This window comes from Xiphophorus couchianus, chromosome 23, assembly GCF_001444195.1.
Source record: "Xiphophorus couchianus chromosome 23, X_couchianus-1.0, whole genome shotgun sequence".
Taxonomy (NCBI): Eukaryota; Metazoa; Chordata; class Actinopteri; order Cyprinodontiformes; family Poeciliidae; genus Xiphophorus; species Xiphophorus couchianus.
This window is the reverse complement of record NC_040250.1, coordinates 7,339,493-7,363,893: the sequence shown is the minus strand read 5'-3', so window position 1 is coordinate 7,363,893 and position 24,401 is coordinate 7,339,493. Positions and strand designations below refer to the sequence as shown.

At 35.6% G+C, this 24,401-nt stretch overlaps 1 protein-coding gene across 7 annotated transcripts in view; it reads right to left on the bottom strand.

Annotated features, from left to right (window-relative positions):
• Positions 1 to 24,401, bottom strand: part of fgf13a (fibroblast growth factor 13a) — a 102,691-nt gene that overhangs the window by 5,225 nt on the left and 73,065 nt on the right. For all 7 annotated transcript variants that reach the window (XM_028009390.1, XM_028009392.1, XM_028009395.1 and 4 more), the window contains 3 exons: positions 22,400 to 22,510; positions 14,690 to 14,793; positions 3,063 to 3,261 (listed from right to left, as the gene is read on the bottom strand). In XM_028009390.1, coding sequence (XP_027865191.1) covers positions 3,063 to 3,261; positions 14,690 to 14,793; positions 22,400 to 22,510 — 414 coding nt within the window. The remainder of the gene's footprint in view (positions 1 to 3,062; positions 3,262 to 14,689; positions 14,794 to 22,399; positions 22,511 to 24,401) is intronic.

Below are 24,401 nucleotides of genomic sequence, written 5' to 3'. Positions count from 1 at the left end.
CACACTTTATTCATTCAGAAAAATAGAGTAAAAACAAATCAACCAAAAATATTATCTTGAAACAGATTAAGTATGAATAAAATCCTTCAAATCTGTTCAGGTATTTTTACACCTTGAATTATGATGCTGAATTGGAAATAATTAAAAAACATGAACAACATTCTGTGTTCAATTTGGTCATGAATATGTTTGCATTTAGGCTGTGACAGCATGCACTATGTGTGTAAAAAAATCTGTTTTTAAATTAATTGTCATCTTGGAATATGAGATTACATGTTTGTTAAATTTACCTGATTTTTAAAAATAAACATCTTTTCAAGTAGCACTATAACCTGGCATTTAAAAGACAGTAAACTGTGAGGATGTTTTTTCTTGCACACCATTTTCCTCTGAAGTTGGTTTCAAAATAAACATTGGTCATTCTCCAACTTGGTTTGTCACAGGTACAACTGTTTGAACATTTAATTATTGTTTTTAAAGTAGATATGAGTTAGTTTTAGCCTTAGTAAAATGCTTTGACAAATGGGCCTTTTTCTCAAGTTATATTTCTAATCAAGGCAAAACAGTATCAACATAGGCAGTGTTAGATTCCAAGACAGGTCCCTAATGAATGATGCCACAGGATTTTCTTTCTTTATCCTGGAAAGTAATCCTGGATAATTATGTTTTTTTCTCTCTGCTCTGTGCTTTCAAACTTGTCGGTCACAGCAGATGGATACTGTTACTGTATCAGAGTCTGCTGGAATAGATGCCACTAATCATTTTTCTGTTAATTTTAGTAAAAACAATATTTTTTTTCTCTGCTGCAATCAGAATGTGGTCCAACTTTATTACAATAAGGTTGGATTTTCAAAGAATGAAAGATTACAATAGTGCAGTAGCAGATTTTTTTTAAATTGTTTTTAACCAAGGTGATGGCAAGTGCAGAGTATAATTATTTATGAGTTAAGAGAAAATACATTTATTGACATATAATTTAAAAGAAAGGGAAGTTGACCACATGTATGACATAATTTATTCAGGGTCACCACTTTATATCATTTTCAAAGTTTACTCACAAAGTGCAAAGTAATAATCAATAACAAACTGAGGCTGAGAAAAGCTCACTCAAAATATTAACATTTAAAAATAGAGGACTGTAGAGAGAGCACGTCTACTGGACTATGTTTTTGCCCACATGTGAACATGGTGACGCAGATCTACTGACGACGTCCCTAAAAACAAGCTGGTGTGAAAGTGTTCAACTGACACAACAGATGGTTTGAAACCATCTGAAAGCATGAACAGCTGTGAAAAAGCTGATTTATACAACAAAAAAAACACTTGACAGGTGATTGAATCAACCATACTTTCATGAATCACAAAAATAAAGCACTAGCCACTTAGTAAATCACTTTTGCTGATTGTAATTTTTGCAAGTGTGGGGAAATAAGCATCTGCAGAGCTTGAGTCTTTAAAGACAGATTCATGTTTTTCATTTTGTTGTCCACTGTGCCGAAAGCAATAAAATCAAGGTTTGAATATATTTTGTGTAGTTTGGTGGTTCCAAGACTTCAACACATTCAGGATTTCTTTGAATGTACCAATTTAAAGAACGAGTGCAAACTGTCAAAGTCCCTCTTAGTGCCCCCGTATACACTGAAGAGAAAAAAGATACATAGAAGACATACCTGTTCAGGGCATGAAATGTCAAAATACCTCTGTTAAAGTGATCACTTTACTGCACTAGAACAGCTCAAGCTCCTATGAGATTGCTATGGATACTTGGGAAAAGGAGGTGCTTCACAAGCTGCACATTTAAAGTAATATTGGATCCACAGAAATCTACCTTACAAAGGAAGCTCTGTTACTAACGGACCTCATGTGAATGAAATGGTGGAAGGAAAACATATAAAAGCTCCATATGAAATGTTTACAGGTGCAAAAATATGTTTGTTTTTGTTTTACATGTAAAGTTAAATTCCATTGCTACTGTTCAAATTAGAACCAACAACAGACCACTTTTATCTGGCTAAAAACCGAACAGTATTTCACTCGTTCTCTCTTGTCTCTGCATTGACAGAGTCTTATTGAAGATGAAAGGACTGTGGGAGAACAGAACCCTTTCTCTCTCTCTTCTGGCAGCTTTCTGTGTTCTCCATGCTACCACACACATCGCCTGGGTGGGTGGGGTTTTCTGTAATTTCATTTAGTGAAAATAAACTGCTGGTGCTACTATTCAAAGCGCTGAAACATATTGTCAGTGCAGCTTCTGGTCACAGACAACCTCATTCTGTGCAGGACTTGTAACAGACTGTGACCAGCTGGAATAAAGTACTGAAAAGGCACATGCCAGCCTCTCTGAGAAATATACAATAACAGATTTGACAGCACATTTAGCTTTTAGTAAAGCAATCGTAGAAGAAACAGAACATAAACCAATGAATAAATGTAAAAATCCTTCTAGAAAAACAGTAATTCTCAGTTAGAGATGCACACATCATTTATCCAGAGATCAGAATTGGCCAACTGTTCACTGATTGGTGATTGCATTATGTTATTTTTCTGAAAGTTAATGTTAGAGATTTTAGCCAGACACAGATGTAATCAGACACAGATCTCTGAAAATATTCTACTTTCACAGGCCCATACATTTTGTATGGGATTTCCTTGAATATCCCTTTATGGACTCCGTAGACTTCTGAGCCAAAGTCAACAATTTCTGAAAATAAGTCACCAATGTGGACAAAGTTCCCGTAAAGTGTGACATTTTCAAAATAAATGTGACTTATAATCCAGTGCAACTTTCCTTTTTTTCCTTTTCATAAAGCATTTTTTGACGGATGTGATTAATACTTACTACTTAAACTTATTAGTCTGAAAAATATGGTGTTTAGATTGCCGGATATTAAAAATTGGTTGATGATTGGAAAGCTTCAAGTGCAAAAAAATAGCAAAAAAAATAAGAAGAAATCAGAAAGGATGCAATACTCCCCGACTGTAACTGTGGTGTGTAGTATGAACTAATTCTGAACCTAAACATCAAGGAATCAAAATGTAATGGAGGATGTGTGCAGGCCTACCTTTCAGAGGTTTGGGGAGGAAGTGGGCTGCTGGCTTGTTCTTTTTGACATGGTTCCCCTTCATGATTTCTCCTTCCTTGTTCAGACCGAGGTACCAGCCCCTGCCTGATTGCTGCTGTCGGTAGATCATGGAGGAGTATGTCACGTAGTAGTTTTCAAACACAGACTCCTTAAATTTGCACTCTGCAGTGAAGTGTTCCTGTAGAAGGGGAGAAGCAGGGACAGTTTCAAGCAGTTGCTGGCCAGCACTTCACAAAGTCTCAAGAGTCTTGGAAATAACATACGCAGCAAATACACTATTGTTCCTTCTATACAAGGAGGGCTTAATAAAGTTGTGGTGTAAAGAAAACACACTGTTAGGAAGAAAAGAGCACATGAACTGTCCCAAGGCTCGAGGCCTTTATAGCAGCGTTCTAAATAATTTTATTCCATTCACTGTTATGAATAATGCAGCACCTCATAGCAGAGATAATAGTAAGATACCATTACCAAGGAGCATTAATAAAACATACAGGTCAAATTAATTGTACATTCATATTTGGTCTTATTTTTTAATTATGTATGGACTCTTCCTTGTCTTTCAGAGTTTTGTTGAATTTTATATTTTAATAAACAAGCATATTTTTTACAGCCATTACATTTATTTTTTACTGTACGGATCTAATAGTCTAATTTGACAGATAAGTGTTTTAAATTCTTTCACAAAGGAGCTTTAATAGGTTTATGTGCAGTGCCTCTGCAATTAACACAAAGAAGGTGCTCATTAGTTTCAACCACTAAGGCACTGGCTGTAGAAAGACTATAAACAGGCTGTTTGAAGAATGAAGAACCATTAGTGATTAGTGTTGTGGTTCATTAGGCAATAATTCACCAGAAGAGTTATTACATAATTTATAATACTTACAGAATAATCAAACAAAATAATAACACAGACTTGTTCCTGTAACACTCACTCATCTTTTCTCTGTATTTCAGTCACTTCCATAAACAGCAGTAATTGCTGCATTGTAGCTAACTACCATGGAGGAAACCTTTAGTTTATTAGCTCCGAAAGAGAAGGCAACATTTTTGTGTAGTCAAAAATACATAAAGCACAAACGTGACAGACTTTTGATCATATCCAAATGACGTTAGTTAGACTATAAGATCAAAAGGCTGATCTTATATTAGAGCTACACCTAAGATAGCTCTTTAAGTGTAGCTGTAAAATCATTTTGTAGTCTCGCTTCAAAACGATCGTAGTAGATCTAAAACTGATCTTTTATCACATCAGTTTTAGATTTTTGCCTTTATTTTCTTTGCAGGGGCAGTGTAAAGCATTCTGTAATTTTATTTTTATTTTCAATTAACAAACATTATCAAATGATGAACATTTTGGGAGGTGTTCATCTAGATGTTCTTGATATAATCTGGATTTCTCGGTCATCTGTTCCTAATTTTTCTTCAGTGTCAGTCTTTTGTGGTCTTATTCTTGGTTTCTGTCTTTTTTTCCTTCATGTTTTCCTTCTTTAACAATTCCAGCCAGTTAGTGATATAGTTCTTGAGACCAAGACTTTTAGGGTATATCAAATGAACAGTATCACTGGGAGGAGGTGGTGGAGTTCGATCTCGTCACAGATTAACTGTCACATGTACTTAACTTAGAAATATGCAAATAACATTTTTTACTTCCTTTTTTACTGTAACTGCCAAATGTAGCATGTGCTTCTGTTTTAAATAATTAAAAAATACACTTTATCAGGAAGGATAGGACAAACATTGTCAGTGCAGCTCTCATATCTTCCATTTATAATTTTTTTCAAGTAAACATATCAGTTAAAATCTGTATTGGCAAGTAAAAGCTTTACAAAGCCTGCCAACTTATCCTGATCAGTGAATCTTTGCAAAACAAAAAAGAGAGACAATTAAAAAAAGGCTGCTTCAAAACTGGTATGAGTGACTCCATAAAATTGAGTCTCATTAGTTTGAGTCGCGTTCAACATAGCCATGTGCAGTTGAGCATGTCTTACCAGCTGGTATTTATAAGAGCTCCCCGCCCCTGAAAACACAACTGACAGCACTACTTTTAGTGAAAAAACTCTGATGTAAATACAGCAATCATAATCAATCTAAGATTAAGATATTAATCTAAAACTATAAAAGCCATCATTTTGTCTCTGATTGCTGTTTTTTAATCCTTTATAGACATTTTTTTATATTGTTTAGCTTCAATGCATCAAAGCCTCTTTCTTCCTTACTGCACCACTTTTTTGTCCAAGCTGTTTACCTTCAGGGTCGTGGAGAGACTGGGCAGCGTCCATTACAGTTTTGCACAAACAGTAATTGGAAGCAAAACAACAAGCTGCTCTTGAGCTTAGTTCTGTTGTACCTCTAATAATGAGCTTATGTGGATTTGGCTGGTTACACGTGTCCTGATGAAGAATAAGAGTCTATTGACAAGCAGACAGACGCAGATGGATACTCTCACAGCCAGAGCCAAGATTCAGGAGAGGCTGCTGGCTGTAAGCGTCGAACTGGAGCGGATCTCTAGACAGCAGGCCTGTGCCAACTAACACAAAGAGGAACAAAAATGGCAGGGGATCCCCTTCTCCTTCCACGGTTTCTCCTAAAACAAGACTGTGATGGACATTAGATGCTTGAAAGAATTTAAGAAGCATCTTTTTCAGCGAGTCGCATGTCGTTTCATTAAACCAACTGGCATGTGAAATAATAAAATAAATGTGACACTTTTTTAATCAGTGCTTCTGTGCCAAATGGACTGAAGAAAATCTCAATAGAAATAGCACAAAATCTGCATGAAAATAATATATGCACACTCATCTTCATATCCTGAAGTCTCAATGGTGCTTTGGCCAAATCAGCTTTTAATGATCCGATTCCACTTCATGGACTTTTTTGCACAAGTAATATTAGCTTTAAATATGCACATTGATTGACCTCCTTGAAAATGCTACTTTCTATGTTGCCTTAAAACTTTTTATTTTGCTATGAAATACATGTCCAATTCAGGTAGAAATATCTACCGCTGTGACTCTGGCTTGCTGTCCATTCTTATCCTGCTTGATTTGAGTGCAGCGTTTGACACTATTTGTCATGTCACCCTACTTAATAGACTGTCTTCCATTGGTATCACTCAGACTCCTCTAAACTGGTTTAAATCATATCTTTCCTGCCGCACTCAGTTCGTTCGGATCAAAACCTTTTCTTCCCAGCCTTCCTCTGTTACATCAGGAGTTCCCCAGGGCTCTGTCTTAGGGCCCCTTCTTTTTATTATTTATCTCCTTCCCCTGGGTAATATTTTTCGTAAATATAACATTGATTTTCACTGTTATGCGGATGACACCCAGCTTTATGTTTCCAGTAAGCCCGCCTCCAACCTTCCACCATCCTCGCTTACTGACTGTTTGACTGAAATTAAATCCTGGTTCTCCTCTAATCTACTTAAGCTTAATAGTGATAAAACGGAGGTCCTTCTCATTGGTACTAAATCTAATCTGGCCAAAATCAAAAACTTTAGTCTTGAAATTGATAACTGTTCTGTTTTCCCCTCCCCTCAGGTAAAGAGTCTGGGTGTTATTCTTGACAGCACCCTTTCTTTCCAGTCTCATATTAACAATATTACCCGCTCAGCTTATTTTCATCTACGCAACATCAACCGTCTTCGCCCCTCCCTTACTTCCCATTCCGCTGCCATTCTTGTTCACTGTCTTGTGACATCACGCCTGGACTATTGCAATTCCCTTCTGTTTGGTCTCACCCAGAAATCTCTTCATAAGCTTCAACTGGTCCAGAACTCAGCTGCCCGTATCATTACTAAAACCCCATCCATGCACCACATCACTCCTATCTTGCAAAGACTTCATTGGCTGCCTACCAAGTTCCGCATAGAATACAAAATTCTTCTGTATACTTTTAAGGCTCTTTACAATCTTTCCCCACTATATCTTTCCAATCTTATTCATATTGCCACTCTCTCTCGTTCCCTCAGATCATCCTCCTCCATCCATTTGTCTGTCCCCTCTGTCCGTCTTACTACCATGGGGAGCAGAGCTTTCAGTCGCTCTGCCCCCCAACTCTGGAACTCATTACCACCTCACCTTAGAAACATAAAGTCATTCCCTAAATTTAAAACCGAACTTAAAACACACCTTTTTAGATCTGCCTTTTCAATATGACACAATTGGTTTGCTTGATTTTTTTTATATAGATTTTTTACATAGATTTATATATAGATTCCATATAGATACATTGTTGTGTATTTATTCTATCTATTTTTAATTGCTACATTTTATTGTTTCTGTTACTTTTCGCTCTTTGTACGGTGTCCTTGAGTGCCAAAAAGGCGCCTTTGAAATAAAATGTATTATTATTATTATTATTAAAAAGAAAATATGACTTTCTTTTTCTAGGACTTTATATATCAATTACAACCCTAGGGCTTTTAGTAGCTTCCTCTTTGCTTAATAAATATTAAAATGGCAGGTTCTGTGATGTGTATACTTGGGAGTCAATTTATATATTTAAAAAGCTAGTAAAGACATTTCATCTAATTCATACATCTTTTTGGTCATCAGGTAATTGTGACATAGAGTCATTTAGATTGATTTTCTGTGCTATATGAAATTAGCACAATAATTGTCAGTTTTGCCAAAGCTCTGTAAAATAGCCAGTGGGATTTGGGCATCATTGTGCGAGTTAGGTGTTGGATGTCAGACGCTTTCTTAGTACTTTTGTTCTCTCTGAATATAAAGCTACCTCCCAGTGAAACCTTGCACTGAGGCATATTTACAGTTCAAACAGCTCCACAACCTATTGTGTAATGCTTCTTTTATTAGCTAGGCAGGTATATAAACAAGAACTTTCAATTGTGAGTAGCTTTCAAATTGCACAGTTCTATTAACTTAAAGGAAGTAATTATACCTCAGCAAAAAATTTTTTAATGTGCAGCCAGCAGGAGGTGAATTACTGTCATAAAGCGTTTAATTTATCATGTAAAGGCAAGCCAAATCAATGCTAAGTTACAAGAGCTACAATATGAAAACTAGAACAACAATTATGCCAATAAAATCATAGCGGAGCACCGCTCAAGTTCCTCCCACCTACTTCAAAATAAGTGAAACTCAGAAAAAACAATTATCAGGTGGAGTAGCGACAATGTGTCCTTCTGAAGCCAGATGTTGAAAAAACTGAAATGGGATCTAAAAGGAAATTTTTTTCTGGCCTCTTATGGTTTATTTGTTTTCCAAATGACTTTTTGCCTGGGAAAAAACAGGCAAAAAGTTACACCCACACAAGATTGAAAGTCAATTCAGAGGCATGTAAACACTCATAAAACACAGCAATTTATGACAAACCCTGTAAATTGAAACCTTACAGTATTAGTGCTTCTTTACTAATGGCACTGTGCTGACTAAACAGCTGAAAAGAGTGGGATTTAATTACATATTTCATAAGAGTGCATTAAAACGCTAATACACATGTTCAAGTAAAAGAAGACAAGAATGCATTTTTCACCTGAATTTCAGAATGCTTATCTATAACTTAAAATATTATTTAACATTTTAAAAATATTTTTCTTCAGAAATAATTAATCAACAAAGAAATTTATCACAAAATTATTTGTACAGATTTATTAAGATTTTGTAGAGATCTTCATTATATAATTTGACCTTTTATTAAAAAGGATAGGGTTTTTTTCCTCGTAAATCGCTTATGCCTGTTGGTGCATATTCAACACATAGCATGAATCATATTGGAAGCACATTGTCAACATCTAGAGCTTGGAGTTGAACCAGGTTATGCTTCATTTAGTGATTTAGCATGCTAAACACCAAAACGCATTTGTTATATTTTCAGAAACAATCTGTAGTTTATTTAGAATCCATCAGCAAAAATAGATCTAGTTCATTTTGTATATATTTGTAAAATAATGTCAGGCAGTGATTAGTTAATTCATGTTTTGCTCCCCCTGTCCTACTTTATTGCTAACCCCCCTTTCTTGTGTCATTTATTTACTCCCTCATTATATTTAGGGTAGTTGTTGCATGCCAGATCGTCTCTTATCTCTGTCCTACTTGCCTTGTGTGTTTCTCATGCAAGTTATTGTTTTCTCTACTGTCACGTTCAGCCTATTAGTTTATGTTTGTTTAGCATCTTCGTTTACCCAGGTAGTCTGACTGTGACTCAGGGCTCTTTTTCAAAAGAGATTTTAAAGCAAATTATCTGTAGGCGTAATTACCACAGGAAGACACAAGTACCAATTAAAATCTAAATAAAACACTAGAAATGGGAATTTCCTTTCAGTTACACTTTTTCATTAAAAAAATGAAAAAGTCTTTAAATTAATTGTCTTAAAATCAATTAAGGGACTTAAAATTTATAATTAATTCTTGTAGCTTGTTCAGATCTGATTGCCTTCAGCTGGAGCTTCACCGGGTATTTAAAATGCCTTTGTAAGTGAATCTTTACTAGTGAAGACCAAGTGTTTGTATAGATCATAAGAGTTAGTATTCTTATTTTCGGGTTGTTGTTGTGACATTTTAGTAGTTCTTGCATTAATTTTGTGGCAGTAGAGCATATGTGTAGAGTATGTGTGCTGACACTGAACTTTGCAAAATTAGAAAAAAACCAAAACATTACTTGCTGGCAGAGCTGATAAGTAACTTACATTTGAAAATGCATTAACAGCATTTTTCATGTAATATGTGATGGTAATAGGTGTGTTACCGGTTTAGCTTTTTAAATTTTAAATATCTGACATTGAACACATAAAATTAAAAATAGTATTCTTGTTGAATCGCAGAGATTTCTTGATAAATATTTCCACCTCACAAAAGCTGAACGGTTCAGTCCACTCTCACTCTCACTGAGCAGTCTAGAGAAGACTCAGCTGGAGCCTCAGTGACTCACACTAATTCAAAAATGACCCACTAGGAAATTAATAACACCACTTGAAAGGCACTTGTGAGTATAAGAGTAAATGTGCAAATCGGCTCAAAAGCAAGCTTGCAGATATAAACGATGAATAAAAGGTGATTTCCTTTATTTTAGTTTGAAGGATTGTAACTGCAAATGTTTACAGATTGTAGTGAAACACTTTTCTTGAAGGATGATGCTTCTTCAGTTCTGATACTGCAGACCTTTCACTACTTTTTGAAATGAGTAGACCTAAATAGGTAGTAAAATAAATATATACTGAATTCTTTCTCTCCCACACATTGATGGTGATAGATGAATATATTATCACTGGCGACTTCTGTTCACCTACACACATGCTGTTTATCTCGCATCACACCATCTATATATATATATATAGACAGAACACTATATACATAATGCATTTGTGAGCTAAAAACTGTCTTTGTGGGGGAAACGAAAATAAAATGTTTTAATTCAACAACTGGCCGTGATGAAAGAAAAATGCAGAGTAAATTGTAGTATAATTAGCCATGCTCTGACAATAGTTAAACGTATTCTTTACAGGTAGTCAAATAACTGTTTACCTACTTGTGTTGTTTTCCAATCTCAAGATGAATTGAGTAATGGTGTAAAAAGTCAGTGATTGAAAAATGGTCCAGAAAACAAATGCTTCCAAATTCCTGAAAGCTGCCAGCTGTTTTGCTGAATTTGTGATGCTCAGTTTAAAAGGGAGGGGTAGTTAGGTTCAGACATCAGTAAGCTTTGTTTTAGCATCCATAGATAACATGGATGCTGCATACAGAACATAGATGAATGCAAAAGAACAAAGAGTCCAGACACCAGCAGCCCCCTAAAGCTGCTATCACACTGTGATTGTTATCAATCTTAGACAAAATCTATTGTCGTGGCTCGTGAAAAAATCCAAAGAAAATTGTTGGTGATGAGTTGTGATTGGTGGTCTGGGGATTTTCAGTGAGAGAGGCAAACAGACTGCCTTTTATGTTTTCTCAACTAAAGAAAACCTATCAAGAACTGCCTGAAATTTTTCAGCTATTTATTTTATTTTATTTTTTTTGCCAAGTTACACAGTTTTCTCCTCTTCTCTTTTTTTCAAGATTATGACTGATATTAAGTGAAACAAGCTATTTTGCATTCGGTTTATTCTTGGACCAAAACTGCTGTTAAATCTTTCCGCTGTGAACCAACATTTTCCATCCTACCATATGACAGGAAATTCTAGATTCCATCATATTGAACCCAGACAAAGTGACATGTTTAATTTCCATTGTATTGTTCCAATTGCACAGTGTGTGGAAGAACTTAGACTGCTGTCACACCAAATTCCTGCAAAAATATATTTCTGCAGCACCTTCCAAAGATCTTTCCTCACATACCCAAAAGTGGACAATTAATTGCAAATCTTTCTCCATCTTACCAGTAAGTTGGCATACCCAAAATCACTGATACATGTTTTGTCTAAGGACTGAGTCACCCAGGTGCATGTGTTTTTGCTGCTGAACTCCCCTGACACACTCTGTGTACCAAAATCTAATTACATGAATGCTAGCAAGGGAAAATAGAGAATTTAATTTAAATCTAAGGAATCTATGTACATTTATTGCCTGGTCCTAATTAGAAACACATTTAGAAAGGAATGAAAATATGAATTTGTTTTACTTTTGATCACAACATACATGCTCACCATTCAGTCAGTGTTTCTCCTTTTGCATGCATGTATGCGCAAACATGTAGACATGTAGATCTCATAAAAGCAACCATCCGTACACCCTCCAAACTGCGTCATTTGTTGTCTCTCTACTTTTGATTTGGATTCTTCCCAAAATACTAACTTGTGATTGGTTGGTTTAATGTGTGGCTGGAAGGCAGCACTTTGCAACAGCAGCAATCCCAGGAAGATAGGCACTATTAGGTAGCAAGCCTTACATTCAGTACAATTTTCTCCCTAATTTAGGTGAAATGGGAAGCCCTGCAACCCATCCCCCAATTGTATTCTTCCAATTTAACAGATCAGTATCAACCGGTTTCCTTGTGAGGGTATTATTTGAAACGGCATAGATGATACATGGTGTCCAGGCAACATGGTTACAATTAGACTCCAGCTTTTCTCTCCTCTGTTTGAGTAAGATTTCACACATTATTACATAACCAGCTAAGGCGATGAAGTACAATCCTAATTAAGCACATGGTATTTTTTGCTTCCAATTAAATTTACCTTGTGATTTTCCTGTTAGTCAGTTTTTATAGAAACCATAACATTTTTGTTGCAATCCAGCCACTTGTTTACATGTCTCCAGTGATCAGAGTCTCTGACACTGGAATTTTTTGAAGCCAGGTTTTAGAGTGAAACTTTTGGGAACACCCCATATAGAGGTGTGTGAAATACGGTGCAAGTATGAAAGCGCACATACAAAGAACTCATGGCTGCAGGCTTGGTTCTATGCATGTTTGGGCAGGTAACAACAAAATCACTGGTGGACAGCATTGGGCTGTTTTATGCCACTTAACCTGTTCAGTTTTACACAAGTTCTTATAAGGAATATGTGTGTGTTATATGAGCACTTGTTTAATCTGATGGGTTACTGTTTTCAAAATGAGCTGGAAGCTAGTGAGGTGAAAACAGCACACGCATTTCAACAACATGATAAAATCACAGCGCCACATGGAGCCCTGGCATGATAGCTACAGCGGATTCAAGGTGTCTTAGTGGTCTAATCTAATATAAATGTCTCATCTAAACTTTTCCCCAATCAACATCTGAAAATACCAGCAGCTTCCAAACAGAGATCAGTCTCAGGTAAACATAGTATAAGTAAAGTTTCATAAAAAGAAACTTTACTTAAGCTCTCTAATTTAATTAAATTAGAGAACAGAAAGACATGCATTCATTTTAGCTGCAGGATCGTTCAATTTCACATGTCAGAAACTAGGTGAATGAGGTATAGAAGAGCTTAAAAAAGAAATACTCAAAAAAACGGACAAGAAGCATTTTGGGATGTGGTTTGTATGTCTCTATAGTGTGTATAAACCTTCTTGGCTGCATGATTAAATCACAAAATCCTGCAGTGCCAGCGTTATTGTTCTCTTATGCAAAATGTATCATCACATGTGGATGCACATTTAATTTATACATGAAATATTGCAGTTTTTACTATGTGCAAAACAAACAAGGAAAAAGAAAGCACTTTCACTGTTTGAATCCTTTAGTTTATTTTTCCACAAAGCAGATATGTCTGGCAATACTATCAACAAGCCAAACAGAAAACTAACACCATGGCTGTGGTGGTGTAGCAACAGATAGTGCCAGCTGTCCTGCTAAGGCTGTGGATAAAAGCACTTCTGCCAGCAGTCTCTGCCTGTAATAATACTGTTTGCAAATACTTTGCATGTTCAAAATTATTTTGTCAATTGTCCCAAAATATGGCACTGTTCAAATAACTTCATCATGTTAGAAAAATGTTTTAGTTTGTTGAAAAGTAATGTGTATAGCTGCAGTTACGTATCTCATTATGCAAAATAAACTTTTCACTCTTTTCAAACTCAGTGAGGGGATTCTTATCTTATTGGGCCATGGGGCCATACAAAATTATAAACCTTTTCACTTTTGGTCTGGTTACAACTGCAACTTTTTATATATTTTAATTTTAAATTTTTTGCTTATTCTTCATTGCGCAGAATCTCACGAAAAACATCCACTGTAACATTTAATAAATCAACATAAATGGGCAGATTTTGGTTTGCAAATCCACTCACGATCAAAAAACATTTTGGCGACATATAACACTCAACTGTGTTACCATGGTAATCATTATTATATTTAGATATAAGCAAGGAGGACAAGGAAGGATTGCACTGCACAACATAAAGTGGGTCATAAGGAAAGAACATTATATAAACTAAACTTTGACAAGTTAAAGTTTAGGGCAAATTGAGTGAAAACAGCACAAAGTACTTTTTATGCTGTTATTTTCAGTTTTTCAGATCTTTTTTTAGGTCTATTGGGATGGTCATTTTACATTTTTTTGTGTATTTTTTAAAAAATGCATCAAAAAGAAACTAAGAATATAAAATAAAGGTAAAATCCAAAGAGTGTTTTTCTGCTTTTAGTTCACAGAGTGCTCATATTATATAATCAATATCTGACAGCAGAAGTCGCACAATAAAAAGTCACAAGATTATTAGATTTCAGATTTTGTTTGTCTGTGCTGGTTGCAATCTGTCTGAAGACCTTTTCCTAAAATGAAAAATCATTGGTAATTTGACTCTTAAGCCTGTCTGTCAGTGGTGAATGTGTGTGTCTGCATCCCCTCCGGTCGCATATCCACCGAGCCTGTCAGTCTTGTTAGTGACGCCAATCTCACAGTGGCATTTGGGGAAAAAAGACTGACATTACTTGGCCGGTAACTGAATTATTCATAACCTTGCACATTTAATCAAAGATGAACAGCCAACAACCACCCTTAGAGATCTCACCGCTTGATTGGCTTATACAATCCTTGGACTATTTATTGTCAAGATAACAGCAAAAGGCTGTTATTCTTTCATCAGGCAACTTTTATTTCTCTATTTACTTTCTGGCCCATTTGTGTCATCTAAACCAGACATTCACTTTGAACACAGGTGGACTAAAACCCTCCTGGGTAACAAACACATCCATGTATAAAGACACTGACACTGAGTGAAACACTCACCGACGTGTACAGGTAGCCCTCACTGTTCATTGCTAGATAGAGTTTGGTCTGCACCCCTTGGATGGCCACCACTCGCAGTCCCACCGGAATGAGGTTGAACATGGCTGAAAACAGAAACACGTTTATCACTTACAGGGAAAATACAACATTTTTAGAGTAACTAAAAGGGATATACAAGCAAGATAACATTTCTGAAGCTGTCATATGTAAACTGCTTTGTCAGAGTTCCCTACCTAAAATGTTTCATTTACTTTCAAGATAAGGAAATATGAAAGAATAAATATTTCACAGACCATGTCAATGCAACAACCTACATGATATACCAGCTTTAGGAAGAAAGTGTTGAAATTGTTGACTATTTATTTGACTGAATTTAAAAAATTTTTATTTGTATTTTAAGAGTGATGTAATTAAACACATTTTGTGTCCCAATGATTTTTTTCATTCTACTTAACATGTATAGCCTCCATTCGTTTTGGGTAAATGTTTTATTTTTTCCTGTTTAATGGACCAAACTGTCTTGGAGATTTCCCGCTGTTAAAATATTATTTTCCCCCCTCGTTTAAATAAATAATCTGCCATTTACAGTTTTATTTAGATTTTCTAAAGTTTAATAATTATGTTTTACTGATAATTATGTTTTACTGATTTATGGATCTTTTTGTGGAACACATCTAAAATATATGAAAGGAAATGCCACTGAGGAAGCTTAGATACCTATAGGCATAATACTACTTGATTTGTTATTGGTTGCAGCTAATAACAAGTCAATAACAAGACAAGTGCTATTTATTTTCTTGTACCCCCAGCCAAAGTGGAGATAGGGAAGACTTAGGTAATTGGCTTCTGCAGATGTGCTGAAACGGTTTTCACTGTGCGTATTTAGTGTTTGAACTATTAAGATAAAAAGTTAAAAGCATTTTTTCATATCACACAAGCTAAATATCAGATTAGTCACTGATAGCTGACAGTTGCCACTCTGAAAACTACTTAACAGTGACCTGAATCACTCTAAATTTACTCCAACTAACCACTACACACGAGCACAGGATAAGATTTCAAAACCATTAAAAAATAATAATGTCTTTGTGTGGTTCCAAACAAAGACTATTCTTTGTGGCCACACCAACATTTATACAGACAATAGTCACTTATATAAACACTGTGGATTGAACTCAGGCCAAAATACACAAAAAATAAATAAATATAAACCTGTCTGTGATTAGGAAGCTGGATATTGGTTTTGTGTCTGAAAGGAGCAGCAGCAACCCAGCTGGTCACTGAGGTATATCTCCACCTAATTAACATCCGCCTGTTCAGTGCTTTTTTATGCATGTGCGTGTGGGGGTGGGCGTGCATGTGTGTGTGTGTTTCTACTTATAACTTACTCATATTGAAGTCAAAGGTTGACTATAAATGTCCACATAAATACCCGTCTCTAACAAAACAAACTTTGCTTTCTGGTGAGCTGACTACTGCAGGGACTTAATTAATGAAAAGCCTGGTGTGTTTTACTATAGTGGGTATGGAGATAAACATAACAAAGCTGATGTTATTTTAAACAATCCCTTTAAGTTCATGTCCATGTATGTTTTTTTTTTTAACTTAAACTCTACTGAAGCTTTGGTTCAGTGTATCCTCACTATAAATATCCACATCTCAAACTCTTCTGAGTGAAGTGAACTATAGAGGCTTTTTGAAGGGTCATTTTATTTGCTCTCGGTGTCTAAGCGCAGCAGACATCTCTTACTGTTTGCTTTATAAAAGCATCAGCCAGAAGAATGTATATCATATTTACTTTACAGCAGCTTTGAGAGATTAATTTTGCATTAATGGGAAATACATCCATTTCAAGCAGTCAAGAAAGGCTCTGTTCTTACTTATTACTTTCTCTTACAAAGTATGTTTTTAGATATATGTTTGTTTGAAATGATACATTTGGATTATATTTCTATGTACAGTATACAATAGCACATTTGTCTTTTCTTACTCCTCAGCATCAATAACATAAGATAGAAAATCATTCAAGTAATTTTTGACAAATGCAATGGACTGTGGCTTGTACAATCATCTGCAGTTAAAAAAGAACTACATTAAAAATAGATTTATCTATTTTCACCAAAACAATTTTTCCCAGGGAGTAATAATCCTTGAAGACACCAGTGTCGAAATGAACCAGATTTGCTTCTGAAATATTGTTTATCTTAGAAAATGAACACTGTGAACTTTTGTGTTGTACAATTCAAGATTTTCAGTAAATAAGTCAGAATTCTTGAGTTATTTAAGTCTCAGGCAGTCCATGCTTCTTATTGAGCATAATTCATGTATACATAACTTCCTTTGTATACTGGTGTGTAGTAAAGTTAGAACAGGAAGGAGGTCATCCCAAAACTATTTCAACAAAGTTTTGAAGCGTAAAATTGTTCAAAATGTCTGGTAGTCTGAAGCAGTCTACCAGAGCCAGTATTCAGTTCTTCAGCAATATGATCTAACATATTTCGTCTGTGGAACTGGACCAGATTCACGAGCTGTAATTAGTCACTATTGATAGATACGGACCTCTGCTGACCAGGAACTCGCCACAAGAGTTTTGGGGATGTTCATAATGGTCATAATTTAACCCTTATTTAACTTGCTTAAGTTCTTTTCATTTTTCCTACATCAAAACGTTCACTTGTTGCCCAACATAGTTTGCCCACTGAAAGGCCAAATAATAGAGATAAATAGTACTAACATCACCTGTCAGAGGTCATAAAGTTATGATTGATACAGTATGTGTGTATGTCTAGTTTTATTCCTCAAAGCTTAGGGCTTGATGTTCCCTCTCTTGCTTGTCATGTTGTATTAACAGTTCTTTTCCTTACATAGGCACCTTCCTCATGTCACATGTCTCCGCTCAGATCTCCCCCTTGGTGCCTCCAACACGATCAGCACGAACACATCTGCTATCTACTTCATTTCAGAGGGATTACCAGCCGGAGCACTGATGGAGATTTTTAAAGGGAGGGGTGGGGACTCAATTACTTTCTGGCTCCTTGAAACACCTGAGCACACTGAAGAGTGACAGGGCTGCCGCCCACGCACGGACAGCCTGCTGCACGGAGGAACATGGAATGAGAAAGAGAAGGGTGGCCTGAGGGACAGCTTTCATGATCATCTCTGTTCCACCTACTCACATAAACAGTCATGACCGATTCAATGTGACGATCAACCTGAATCTCCCAACAATAGCTGCAGTTCAAACTAGTAGCTGTGAAATGTTGAACGTGTTAGTGTAAACATGAGACATCATTTTTAACTTAATAGTATTAGAGCCAATGTAGAAGCAAGAAAAATAACCTGGACTGACTGGAGTCAAAGAATTTTCGATTAATTTTGCATATTTTCAATGAAAAACTTTGAAAATGTCTGTTGAAAAGTTGTACATTTGTGAGAAAAAAATTAATTTTCCATTATTCCAGGCATAAATTTACAATATTAAAACTAAGGTATTACTTACTAAAAAGATTTTAAGAAAAAACTCAGAAGTTCACTGAGATAAAATCAGATATGTGTGCCTGTATCACAGAAGTCATTTTAGGTTCAAGTAGTAATTTTGAGATACCCATCTGGAAATTTCCCAGAGTGTAAGGAGTACATCCACACTCTTTTCCTGATTTCCTAATAAAAAAACTCACAAGAATAAATAAATTGATAAACATTTCCCATAATCATTTTCCGAGTTTGAAAAAAAGTAGTTGCTCTGTGCTTTCCTAGACCCTGTTTCTGCACTTCCCTCTATGCCTGCACTCTGTTTCACCTCAGTCACCTCTTACAAAACCTATCTGTCTTCTGCTTAAGCAAATTAAAGTTACCTTTAATATTACCTGCACTGATATGGCCTCTTTCAATTTAAAATGTTAAATATTTGCTAAAAATATCTGCTAAATGCATAAACATATAGCTTACCAAAACTAACAAAGTTAAAAAAAGGCAGAGGCAAAATGCACTGCACATTTTTACACTAAATTTCTAACTTCTTGTTGTAGCTATCTGTGCTACAGTTCTATCTCTAATGTGAACAACTACAAGAAGAGGATAATTGGTTAAAAACTCATTTTTTAATTTCTTTTCTCCTCTATGTCAGTGCTACACTTATTATCTCTTGGTTTTCTATGAAATGCTGCTCTTTGCTGCTCCTTCTGCAAAGTTAGGCTGTTTTCAGATAAGAAGCGGAATATGCTGCACCTGATACTTCATATGTTCAAACAGCCTTAAGCGGCTAAATCATTCAGCTACCATAATGAGGAGGTCGGCATGGAAACCTGCTATATTATAAAACGGGGGAGTAAAGTTGGAAAGGAACCAAAATCTGATTAAGAGAATAAGATTATGTTGGTGAAGCTTATGTGGTGACACCTTATATCTTGTATAACAGCAAATCCAACCTAACACTAGGGAAGCAAACACAAATTTTTTTACTTTTAAATATTGTTGCTGCTCACATTGCAACACCAGGCTACTGCACTTGATTCTAAGGTAAAAGTTTGGGACTTTAATCCCCAGTAATTCTTTTCTTCTCGCCAGTCACGATACACTGAGCTGTACTTTATGACTACTGTGCATTTAGTTTAATCAAAAAAGCCCATCAGAAAAGAAAGGCTTAGTTTTAGGGCTGAGAAGATATGTAAGAGTCACAATTCAGTGCAAAAGTAAAAGAAAAATTCACTCTTTGAATTTTGTATTGGTTCCATGCTAGTGATAAAGCACAAGACTGTGTAAGAAAGAAAAACACAAATATCTGATAATCAGAATAACGTATTCAAATAAGTGGCAAGCAATATGATAATTATGTTTTTGTTTTTTATGCAATGAAATATTGCTTCCAAACCTTTGGACTGTGTACAGTGCAATCACTGTAACAAAGTTAAACATAATGAACATGAGATATTAGATGTTCATTACTAGACTGTCATCTTATGTAAGTCCACTTCATTTTCATTTCCCTTCATTACTCCATCTGAGATTTCTTCCATTGAACTTGATTTCTCCAGTTGAATTTCAACCGGGCCAATCAGAAGGAGAAGCTGTCAATGACCTTGATTATCTGCTGTTTTAGAACTGTAGTCTGCATATGGTGGTAGTTTTAGCAAAGGCAACAAAGGAAAAGAACAAAACCATTCAGTCCATGTTTGGCAACGCTTCCAAACATTGAATTAACATTAACTGCCATCTCGTCTGGCTCCGTCCTTCTCTCTCCGCTTGTTTACAGGGATGCAGTTTCCAGTAAGCATCACCGTGCCATCGCCTCCAGAAAGAAATCAATTCTCAATAGCTGAGGAAACACAGCGTAGAACAACAACAACAGGCTGGTTTTTATCTGGCCCGATCATTACTGCTTTTTTAAAACAGTCTGGTTATGAGACTCTGTAATAACTTTAATAGGTTTAATTTTGGAGTTCAACAAAGTTACAAGATTGGCATTGTAAATTTAAAAAATAGGTTGAAATTTATCTGTAGAGAAATGTAGCTTTTTTGTTTCAATAGTTTTCCAGATGTTCAGTTTAATTAGCTGTGATGCAATGCAATTGAATATCTGAGTTGAGAGAGACTATAACATTTATTTAGCGTTTCCTATCACATCTCCTCTTCATAAAAAAAAGACAAACTTCTTTGCTAAACATTCAAACAGGCGAGAAACTGTCAGCTCAGCCAGCTAGTGTAGCAAAGATCAAATCCTTCCTCGTATATGTGCTCAGATTTGAGGAGGTCCTCTCCCACCATCACAAGACACCACCAGCTCCAAGAGGACTGCACTCTCCGTCACCATGGAGACAAGCGCACCCAGTGCCTAACAACGCTATTTTTGGAGCAGCGCAAAGAGCTTCACTCCTTCTCCTCCATGTTCAGCATCTCCCTTTAATTTTCTTTTGACAAAATACTTTGTGCTGATGCAGGCCAGTTATTATGCAACCTAATAAAACACTGAGTCCAAGTACATGTAAGGTGTGCTGTGCTTGCTACATAAGGAGCGTCTAATAGGTGGCGTATGCAAGATTAAAACACTGAAACATCCTTTCTGTATCTTTATGCCAACTTCTGCTAATTGGTTCTGTGTTAAGTTTACCTTTCTTTTCATTGTTGCAGTCTACTTAGCATAGATAACTGTTAGATCAAATATCTATCCGTTTGCTAAATTATTCTTTTGAATAAATCAAATTTAATTAAGTCACAAAGCACCGCACTGCCCCAGCATGCAAGGTTTTTATTGTACTTTCTAATTTGGAGGTGATCCATTTCTGCTGCATTGTTACCAGACAAGTGGCTTGACTGTTTTTCCTCCACTCATCTCCTGTTTCAACTATTAAACAAAGAGCTGGTGGGTGTTGCGGCTACGGCAGGAATGCATCATTGCATGCTATAAGACAAAGCTGTCTCTTTCTGTCTTTCACACAGAGTGTAGGAGAGGAAGATGATGGTCGTGACCCAAGTTCAGGTTTTTCAACAGAGTGATTAATCAGAGGAAATTAAAGTGCTTCTCAGTAATGAGCCACTTGAAGTACTCAAACAAACTTTTGTTTTGCTCTGTGTAATGACCTATTTACTTAGTTTGAATGCTGCTGAATACAATGAATGAAACACTGAAAATTGAACTGTCTCTCTGCAACTTGAGCAGAAAGTTATGTTATAATTGATGGGTTGTTGGGAAGTATAGCAACTCCAGGGATGCTTGTGGTGCATCCAATTGTAGAGATGCACCAATCAGGCTTTAATTGGACGATAAAGAGTTCCAGGTGTTCCTTAGATTTTGGCACAACAATTAAAACTTTGACTAACTATAATTTATTTCACTTAAGATCTGAAACATAAAAATGAACAAAATGTTCTTTAGGTTCTTCAATAGTGGTAAGAATTTGGAAACCATTAGGAAATGGAGGAAGTGCAAGATTATCACCATCTACAGCTCTGGAATTTAAAAAAAAAAATCACTTAAAATGATTAGATTCTCTGATTTTAGAAGACATGTGGCAAATGTCGCCGGGTCCGGGAATCGAACCCACTACAGCCGGGTCACGGACTCAAGTCCTCCAAACGTGGGTCGCGCTATCCCCTATGCCACCACAGCACACCCCTGATTTTACTTTTTATAGGTATATGTCTAAGTAAAATTAACATTGTTATTTTATTTGATGAACTACTGACAACATGTCTCTGAAATTCTAAGCAAAAATTTTGTATTTATTTTCAGAGAATGAAAAATGGTCAAAATAACCAAAAAGATGCAGTGCTTTCAGACCTCAAATAATGTAAAGAAAACAGGTTCATACTCATTTAGAAACAACAATACTAATGTTTTAACTCAGGAAGAGTTCAGAAATCACCATTTGGTGAAATAACCATGAGGTTTTCAATGGGGATCAGTGCAGTGGTCTCAATCTTTTCCAGATATGTCAAATCATATTTTTATTAAATTGAAAGCAAAGTGCATAAAAGTACATAGCATTATTGTGCTTATAGACCAACAAATGTAAAAAATTCTTAGTTTTGACAGCTTTAATGAATAAGAGAAAATATAATTTCACTGATCAGAGCCATTCAGTGGAAACCGACAGACTGATGGTCTTTATAGAATTAATATAGATAAGGTAAAGTTTAATCTGGATCCTTATTTTGTCATCTGAATGCATGTAGAGGAGAAAACACCATTGAGACAGAAATTTAGGAACTTACTATAACTACTGTCCTCCTCTTTTGTTCCATCGATGGTTCCATCTGCCTGCAGCTGCAGGTGGAAGCCTTGTCGACTGTACAGCTTCGTTACAATCCCCTTCAGCTGGGGCTCTGTGGACCCACAGGAGACACAAAAACAGAAAAATAAAATGAACACTAGCATTACGCAACATTTAGAAAACATGCATTGTGACATGAATATTGCAGTGATGACAGTGGCAAATAATCCACATATCTTTACTTTTCTATTATTTTTTAATCATCAAGTCACACTGCACCTCAAATTCTAATATTGCCATCAGGTGTAAGAAAAAGGTGTAAATTAATTGTACTTAAAATATACCAGCGGAACAAAAATAGCATCCAAATAGTCCTTTGCAATTGTGATTTTTCACCATGCTGGTGTGAAGATGATGGTTGTGAGTGAATATATTGCGCAGCTCTAAAGCGCATCATTAATATAAATAGCACTACAACCAGATAAAATGATTAGTGTCAAATCTAGCTGGAGCTGGAAAGCTTAAAATGAGCAAATTGATGATTTAGATTAACTTAGTCAGCCAGTCACATTTTAAATCCCAAAATAAAAACATCAACAATCCAAGCTGAAGCAATCTACTTGTTATGGGCTTTTCTATAGAAGGAATAAAAATCATTTTGACTTATTTGTATGTATTAAGACTTCCACTTTAGGAAAAATAATAATAAATCATTAATTAATTGACTCATTGTATATAAGTATATAGGAATTCATTTGATTCAGGATGTTTTGGTTATGAAATCAATGAGCACTGGAGAGTTCTTTGTTAATACTATGAAACTGAGTGGACTAAAAAGGGAGCCCCAGCGGCACGACTTCAAAGGAAAAAGACCCCAGATGGACAAGAGCAAAGACTATCTAAACTAAAACTGACTCAGGCCACGGACATGTAACACTGCAGCTGTCAGAGATGGCTGAAGATTTTTTTTTTCCATCTCACTTGTCTTTTTCTCCACTTCTTTACTGACTCCATGCATGATTAAACACCAATAAATTGACATATTATGTTTTATCATCAAAATACCTCAAAAAAATATGAATGTGGCCAAAAATATATTAACATTACTGCAAGAGGAATACTAAAATTAGGTTTAACCTTTCAACATGGTTCCAAAATTGAGACATAACACATTGCTTTCAGCTTTTTACTTTAAATATGCAATAAAATGTCATGCACCACACCACAAAGAGGAGTACAAGAAAATTTGGCAAACAGTAGACAAAAATTACACTTAATCTTATTTGTAAATATCAAATGTGGAGGGAAGCTGAATCTCAAATTCTTTAAAAATTCAGACTTTATGCAAGAAAAAAGATAAAACAAGGTGATGATCATATAAAGTCATGATAACTGATAACCAAGATTCTGATATTTTTAAACAAATCGCCTTGTCCTTGTAGAATTAAATTCGCATCTAGATGTTAGTCTAATCTGTGTATATAACTAGATCAAATTGGTAAAAATAAAATTCATAAGATATTTGAGTGCAATTGCAAACTAATTTGTTGTTTTGTAAAAAAAAAAACCTTGAGATTGTTGTGAACTGGGCCCACTAAATTGAACAGAATTAAATTGAATCAAATGGAAGCAAATTCATATTTAGTAATCATCAGTATTAAGTCTGTTATTTATAATTTTAACCAAGAAAGTTTACATAAATTTTTTAGTTCCACCTGCATTGAGAAAGCCAACACTAAGGCGCTTCACACAACAATAGCAGGAATATTGTTGTGATGTAATCAGACTGGTGCATTCGCACGTCATCACAGCTAAATTACTGTAATAATAATCTCCTGTTTTTAATTTGGTCACATGTCACAGATGTTCACATGAAGGGGAATAGAACGCTGTATTTATTCTTGTTAGTGCTGTGTTACATCATGAATGTCCAATTAGAGCTAAGTGCCCTCCATTATCTGGTTAGTGTCTCTGCTGGGGTGTTTTTTTTTTTTTTTAGTGGT